Raw genomic sequence first — 8,190 nt, 5'->3', positions numbered from 1 at the left:
CACAGGAAGGTCTCCTGGATCCCAGACTTGGCTGTGTGGCTGCAGGAGAGTTCCCCCTCCTGGGGCCTGGGCCTCCCTGGGACACCCAGCAGGGAAGGACAGGGCCAAGGACTCGGGCACCCTGGGAAGCCACACAAGAAGCCGTCGGAGCAGGAGCCATGGGCACGCCTGCTATTTTAAGCTTCCAAAGAACAACAACACAAATTTGTCACCGAGGTGAGTGAGCAGCAGAATCGTTGAGCAAATTGGGGCATTAGTTCCAGACATTAATTAAGCTAAGCGGCGGGTTGGTGAGCGGCGAATTTATCCTTTGTGGAGTTCAGAGGGTTGGGTTGGGGCAGGAGGCAGGGCCCAGGGAGAAAGCAAAGAGAGCTAGGGACCCCAGGATCCCAGCTCAGGGGGGCTGGGGTATGGGCCCTCACTGAGCTGTGCACAATGTCCACGGGGTTACTGGGAAAACCATCCCAACCCCCCCCCAAAGCCAGTCGGACCCCAGTTTCAAACAGATGACCTGCCTATTACATGCAGTGTACATGCTAAGCCTTGTGTGATCCACGCGCATACACGGCATAAGTGCTAGGCCTTAGCCCCTCCCTGCAAGGCACATGCTGCCACACAGCCAACCAGCCAGCCTTCCCCAAACTGCCTCCCCTGGAACCCAGCATAGCAGCCTCTTGTCCCAAAGCTACAGCTGAAGGTAAGATCTGGCCGGGGCTAGGGAAGGGTGTCACCCAGTGCCCATTCCCTACCCCAGAACCAGTCTGATTACTCTCTGTGGGGAACGAGTCACCCTGATTTCTATCGCACGTGAAGAACCTGCTTTTAGGGCTGTCACTCAACCACAGCTCCTGCCATTCTGCCTCAGCCCCTCCCCTCAAGCCTGGCCGTTGTCAGAAACTCATTTATTTAAGGGAGAAAGGTAATGAATCAGATCTACACCATCCCATGTTATATTGCATGATATACATATATGTTCTATATATACATATATTCTCAGGAAAAAATCATTTTGCCCAATTCTATTTTTCTATAAAATCAATTGCCCATTTTAAACAAAAATCACTCAAAACGATTAACACTGGTTATCTCGGGGTTGAGACAGCTTTCCCTGTGACGGACGAGTTTGCATGTCATCCTCGCGCCAGGGTGGTGCTAACCTTCTCCGTGCCGTTCACAATTTGAGTACCTGTGCTGCCGAAGTGAGCAGTCGCTTTTTACTTTATACCTTTTCTGCTGGGTGAATTTTGCACAATCAGAATAATCATTTTTATAATTAAAAAAACACACACACACAGTAAAAGTACCTCTAAAAAGGAATCATTTATTCTCCTCCCCAACCCTCTTCTTCCCCAAATCCTGATTAACCCCTAATTAATCTCCATCTTCATATTAACTCAATTTAATGTTCCAATTGGATTAGCACTCTTGAAACGAGAGAGCATCTTCCTCTGATGGGCAATGTGCCCAGCTGTCCCCAAAGTGGCCTCAAGGGCTCCGGGGATGTGGAAGGACAAATTTGGAGGCCTCAGGGGGCCTCAAGTACAATGCCTTACCCAGTGAGTGGGCATGGGTCTGGGGAGGAGGAAGGCAGTGTAGGAACTGGCGGGGGGGGGATACCTGTGCCAAGACTGATCTGGGCTGACCACCAATGCCAGCCTGTGCCCTTCTCTCTCACCTCAGCCCTGAGGCAGTGTGGAGAACCATGTCTGGTCTGGTGGTCATGAGGTTGCCAGGCAACTGCAAGTTCAGTGTTTGCCAGGCTGGTGTGGATGAGGGGCTACAGAGTTCAGGCGAAATGAGTATAATTAAAAAAACGAGCAGCCAGCAGGGATGGAGCAGCCAGCAGGGATGAAGAACAAGGGATGGCCACGGTGGCTTGGGGGGGGGGCACTAGTGAGGTGCCAGTAAGAAGATGGAACAGGGGCTAGAATGAAGGGGATCCTAGAGACTGCTGGCTCCTGAGAAGGCAGGACCCTGCCCAGGGGAGCTGGGAAAGAGATGCCCACATTCCCTGCCCCACCAGTTCCTGTCTCCATCCCGGCCCAGGGGCACCTTTCTAGTCTCGCAGCCCTTGTAGAAAACCCTCTTGAGAAGAGAGAAAGCCTGTTTGCACTTCTCTCCGTCCCCAGGGTGAGAACAGGGCAGAGAAAAGAGGGAGATGGCAAGAAAACCAAGCAGTAATTCAAGAGAGCTTCCCAAAGGCAGGAAAGGGGCTGGGGGTGGAAGCAGTGAGCACCTGGCACTGGAGATGTTCCGGGGAGCCCATGGCTCCTGGTCTGAGATCAGGTGGAGGGAACCTTGAGTGAGGCCGTCAGACTAGGATCTGAGGTTCCTGTACACTCTCCAGACTGGGGCAGAGTCATTTGGGAACTTTTTTTTTCTAACTAATTTTTTAAATATATATATATTTTTATTGGTTTCAGAGAGAAGGGAGAGGGAGAGAGAGATAGAAACATCAATGATGAGAGAGAATCATTGATCAGCTGCCCCCTGTACCCCCCACACACACACACACACACACACGCACTGAGGATCGAGCCCACACTCTGGGTATATGCCCTGACCTCCTGGTTCATAGGTAGACGCTCAACCATGCTCAACCACTGAGCCACACCAACTGGGCTGCTTATTGATGAGAGAGAGAAAGAGAGAGAGAGAGAGAGAGAGAGAGAGAGAGAGAGAGATCCACTTATTTATGCATTCATTGGTTGATTCTTGTATGTACCTTGGCATATTGAGACAACGCTCTAACCAACTGAGCTCTCTGGCCAGGGCCTCATTTGGGAACTTTTTAAAAACACTTTTGAGGTCCCTCATTCACTGAATCAGAATCTCTGAGGGTTGGGGCCTGGGGTTCAAGATTTTTTTTACAAGTTCCCAATGTGATTCTGATTTGGGAATATCAAGTAGCGTCCATGATTCTAATAAGAGAATGAGGTAAGCTACCATGTAGGGCTCCCTCTGAGCCAAGCACTGTGCCTGTGACATGTAGTATCTCATTTCTTCTCTCTGCACAACAGCTCTATGATGCAGATGTTGTTGTGCCATTTTACAGAGGAGAGACCGAGGCCCAGGGGATTAGGTAACTTGCCTCAGGTCACCTAGCTAGTTAGTAGCAAACTGGAATTCAACACCAGGTGGTCTGGCTCTCGGACTAAACCACTACACGCTACTGTCCCCTCCAGAAAGGCCATGACTGACGCCATGGTTCTATTCCACGATTCTCTAATTCAAGGACGTCTTCTCTCTGGGAGAATGTATGCCAACGAGATGCTTGGAGCAAGACGACACTGGGGAGCCTGGGATGGATACTTCCCGCCCCCTGTCATGATGTTTGGGACATGAGGGGCTGGAGACTAGGACACAAGCATCAGTCTAACTTGATTCAGCTCTGGGCCTGGGTGCCAGGAAAGATGGCAGAGGCACCCAAAGGGGCTCTCCCAGGGCCGCAGGATGCCCTTGGAGGGGCAGACAGCTCCTCGGCTTTAGACAGCCCAATCTCTCCAGAGGAGGCAGGAAGGCACCCAGCCCTGAGCTCAGTCCTTCACCTGAGCAACAGGTTTGGGGTGTAGGACTGTGAGTCTCTTGCCTGGCACTGACCAGCTCCCCATCGTGGGAAGTAAGAACAGGATGAGGGGCCCATCATAGTCACAGGCCTCCCTGGAAGATGGAGTTTCAGGATCTGAGTTCAGAGAACAGGCCCCTCCACGAGATGATGGGATCCAGGCCCAGCCTCAGAACCAGCAGTCCTGGCCTGGGAATCCCCACTCAGATCCCCCTCAGGGGTGGCCCAAATTCCAGCACTGGATCCACCAGCCTCTGGCAGGTGAACCCAGAGTCCCTCAAAGCAGCAGCCACAGCCTGCACCCCAAAGCCCTCCGCCCGCACCAGAAGGTCCCGTGCAGTCGCACACCCCTGCGCAAAGCGTGTGCAGGGAGGGGGAGGGTGGGAGGGCACATGCAGTTGTCATGGAAGCGGAAGCACCACACACTGACCTTGAAACTCCAGTAGTTTGGCTGCTGATGGAAATAAGAGAAGAGATGGTTATGATGGGGTTGGGAGGGGAGAGGAGCGCAGGAGTGGGTTAGAGACCTTTGGAGCTCAGCACTCAGCCCTGGGACAGGGGCCCTCAACCCTCCCAGGAGCAGGGAGGAAGCTATGCCTGGGTCTATCCCATTCTCTACTGAGACCCAGGCCGGCTCCGGGCCTGCTAGTGGGGAGGGGAGAACCCCTCCGGGTGTTTACAAGCCGCGCACTCTAGTCACAGTAACTGTTCTCAGAGAGGTACAGATGGGGAAAGGCGCCGATGACCGTGGTATAGGGAACCCAGGAGACCCTGACAGAGATGAACTGGAGCTGCAGGATCGAGGAAATGGCAGCTGGTTGTGGCAGGCCAGGGAAAACTTCCCGGAGGAGGTGGCATTTAAGCTAGGTCTTGAGAAATGAGTAGCTCAGGTTGGACAACGGCAGGCTGAGCAGAGGGGACAGCGTGGGCAAGCGTCCTGGGCCAGGCAAGAGGAGAGTGTGTTGAGGGAACAGTCCACTGTCCAGGCTGGCTGAGGAGCGGGGTCTGGGCAAGCAGCAGATTAGTCTACAAAGAGGGGGCTGGGGCCGGATGAGTGGGCTTAAATGCTGAGCCAAATTATGTAGATTTAGCAGGTTGGATGCGCGAAGGCCTCTGAGTGAAGCACGGTGAGGTCAGAACTGGACCCCAGGAGGGCTGATGGGGCAGGTAGTGGAGGGAGGCCTGGGACCAAGGCCAGGGCAGGGAGGCCTGTCAACACGATAGACCTGGATTATAGAGGAAGGTGGACAGATGCCTGTCACCTTACAGCCCTGGGCAATGGGTGGGAGCCACGGGCAACAGAGGGAGTTGGGGTCAGTGGGAGCAGGGGCAATCCCTGTGGCCGGATAGATGAAAGAGGCGGCTCCTTGAGCCTCTAAAAGGGATGGGGGCTCAGATTCCTCCTCATTCACAATAACCTGGGGTCGCCCTGCCTTCCCCGGAGGCCAGAAGGCCCCTTCAGATTGCTAAGGACAGGAAGGAGTGGCCGGGGGGCCTGGCTGGTTCTTGGCAAAGCTGAAGGCACCCTGCTGGCCGGTGCCAGCCTCAGCAGGAAGACAAGAGGCAGCAGATGGCCTGGCCCTGGGGTGCCTGGCACCAGCAAACAAGATTCCCCAAGCCTCAGAGCCCCTGGCAGAGAAGAGGGACACTGAGGGCCCCCAATGGGAGAGGAAAACAACATTAGGGCATCCTGGGCCATCTGAATGCTTTCAAGACAAAGAGGAGTTGGTCAGGGGCTGTGTGGAGGGGCCTTGTTGGAATGGAGGCTTGCCCTGAGTTAGACCTTTAGGGTGGGGGTGGAATAATGAGGTTCACTCTCCAGGGCCACCCCCATCTACCCCCATCTGAGCCACAATCCCCAGCTCTCCTTTTGGCATTGGCTCCCAGAGATGCAAAAAATAGTAACATGGCAGGCAGGGGAAGGGGACAATGAAGTCTGTGCCCTAGCCAGTGCCTGGAACAATCTATGGACACATGCCACCCCCATCGGTGCCAGGGGATGCCCACAGGTGCTGAGGGGAGGCGCGGGGCTGGAGTGACAGGCTCTTGCCACAGCCGCCTGTGGCCTTGGGAAGGGGAGGGGTAGCAGAGAGAGTGGACACGTGGGGGCCAGCAGAGCCAGGCAGAGGGCACGGGAAGGTTTATGATGAGAGTCGTGTCTGCAGCCCCAGGGATGATGGACGGCTCTGCAGAGAAGGCTGCTGTCCCTCGTCCACCACCACCATTACCCTGAGCACACAGGGCCCCCCACAGCGCCCGGCAACACGCAGGCCCCACGCTGAGCCCTTGCACAGACTTGAGAAGGACATCACCGCAAGCACATCCAGAGCAACAAAACACACCCCCAAAAAGACACGAGCATCCCGCCATGGTCAGAAACAACCCCGGAAACCAGCAAACTCAGAGGCAGAGCTATTTGTTCGTAGACCACCCCCACTCATTCACAAACGGGTACACTCCCACAGGACCCTGACTTGCTCACACACACTCCAGTCCCAAACAGAGGCACCGGCACCATTCACACCCCCCCCCCCAATGTCCCCAACAGGGTCACAGAGCCCACTCACGTATGTATACAGACACACACCAGATGCAGAAATACAGGAAGCAGTACCCACACATACAAAGGGAGTCTCATCCCTCCCCCTGCCCCCTGTCACTAGCAAGGGCAGGGGCCTCTGGCACCTCAGCCACTGTCCCATGCCCATGATCCCAAACATCATGTGTCAGGTGGGTGCACTCCTGATTCAAGAGGCAGAAGATGGCCCCCTCCATCCAGCCCCCAATGTCAACACAGCCAATTCGGTGTGTGCAGATGGCTGGGGCCCACCTCATGCCTCTGGGAGGGAGACAGGGATGGGGCCTGTCCACAGCCACACTAGCTGTGCCCTCAACACGGGCCGACCTCGGGGTCCCAAGGCTAGGCACATCCATGGGGCAGGCAGACCTGCAGGAGAGGGGTTACAAGCTGGGGCCGGGGGAGGGGGGGGGCGCCAAGGGAAAGGACTGAGGGCATCGGTGCCGCAGGAAAAGCCAGGCAAGTCCCACTAGAGGGTAGAGATGGGAGAGTTGCTTTGCTGGTGCTTGGCGAACTTGGAGTGAGGCTACCACCACCGTTCCGGGACTTTGGGCTCTGCCTGGAGAGCACGCTGAGTGGATCCTGCCCATCCTCCTCTGCAAAGTGGGAGGAATGAGCCTCTTCCACGGTGGCCCCATCAGGAATGAGACGGTCTCCTGGCAACTCCGTGTCCTTGGAGGGGGAACTTCGGGAAGGTCCTTGGGGATGCTCTGTCTCTTCCCAGGGTGTGAAACCCGTGGGACAGCCGTGGGTGACGGAGCAGAGGGCTCCTCCCTTGTTCACTAAAGCGGGGCTCTCCCCATCCAGCCTCCAGCACCCTTTGCCTCCTCACCCTCTTCCTGGTGGTCTGTTCTCCTGCTATGCCCATCACAGTGCCTGGTATATAGCAGACCCTCAACAGATATTTGACTATGAATTAATGCCAGGAGAATGGGACCAGCCCACGGGAGGAGGGGGTGTCTCTGAACACTCTCATCTGGCACCACTCCCTCCATCTCCTGGGACCCAGCAATGCTCAGCCTCTGGGCCTTTCCCTAGGGATTTCCCAGCACAAACCCCCTGGAAGGAGGGCAGAGGACAGGGAGGCCCAGGAGAGGTGGGGCTCCCCAGCCCAAGCCAAACCTCCAATACCTCTAGTCAGGGAGGGGTCTCCGTCCCAGCAGACAGTGAGAAGGCAAAATAGCGGGTTGAGTAGGGAGACCCTACCATGGCTAACAGAGTAGCAAAGGCTCTTCCAGGCGCCAGGGAGCTGTCAGCTGTTATCAGAGGGTAACACGGAAGCCCTCCGTCTCTCTCTAGGGACAAGGCTTTCAGAAACGGGGAGGGGGAGCTGGTCGAGGACCCAAGGAAGCAAGGCCAGGGAGTCCTCAAACTCCCCGGAGAGAAGAGAAGACAGCTCCTTCCCCCTGGGAGAGGGGGAGTTAACGCCCTCCCTCCCCCGCCCTGGGGTCCTTAGTGGGGTTCTTCCTGCCCCTGGCAGCTGCTCCCCTCTCCCCGGGGAGCCTGAGACCAGCCAGAGGCTGAGGTCTTGCCCCTCCCCTGGGCAGATGCCCCCTGTCTGCTAGGTGAGTGCCTGACCCCTCCTTGACCTCGAGCCCCTACGACGCATCCTCAAGGGAGGGCAGGGCGGACAACCAGTAGGTCTCACCCCGGGCCCTCACTCCCCGGCTCGCTGCACCGGAGCACACACCCACCTCTCAACTCCTGAGAGCACCATCCGCGTCAACACCGACCCCCTCGGCTGGGCCACAGAACGGCCCTGTGGGCACCACCTCCCAACGCCACGCACATGCACGACCCGCCCCTTGGTGTGGGGCCCCCTGACACTCATTTCCCAGCCCTTCCCTGCAGAGTGTGTGTAGGGGAGGCTGCTGTGGGACCTGCGCCGAGGGGGGGGGCGGTGCGAGGTGCACCCCCGGAAGGTCATGACTTTCCGAGGTTGGGGGAGGGGGCGCCCACGGCATTTCGGGGTGGGGGCCCGGCCCACGCCGAAGGCTGTAAACCCGGTGGGGGAGGGAAGGGGGCGTTTCTCAGGGATCTGGAACCG

General features: G+C 56.7%; 1 protein-coding gene across 1 annotated transcript in view; it reads right to left on the bottom strand.

The window, feature by feature from the left end:
- SRCIN1 (SRC kinase signaling inhibitor 1) overlaps positions 1-8,190 on the bottom strand; it is a 37,274-nt gene that overhangs the window by 26,507 nt on the left and 2,577 nt on the right. The window contains exon 2 of the mRNA XM_014536223.1: positions 3,996-4,019. Within this exon, the coding sequence (XP_014391709.1) occupies positions 3,996-4,019 (24 nt within the window). The remainder of the gene's footprint in view (positions 1-3,995; positions 4,020-8,190) is intronic.

Source organism: Myotis brandtii, unplaced genomic scaffold, assembly GCF_000412655.1.
Source record: "Myotis brandtii unplaced genomic scaffold, ASM41265v1 scaffold157, whole genome shotgun sequence".
NCBI classification, from domain to species: domain Eukaryota; kingdom Metazoa; phylum Chordata; class Mammalia; order Chiroptera; family Vespertilionidae; genus Myotis; species Myotis brandtii.
Note: the sequence above shows the minus strand (reverse complement) of the source record. Positions and strands in the feature narration are given on the sequence as shown.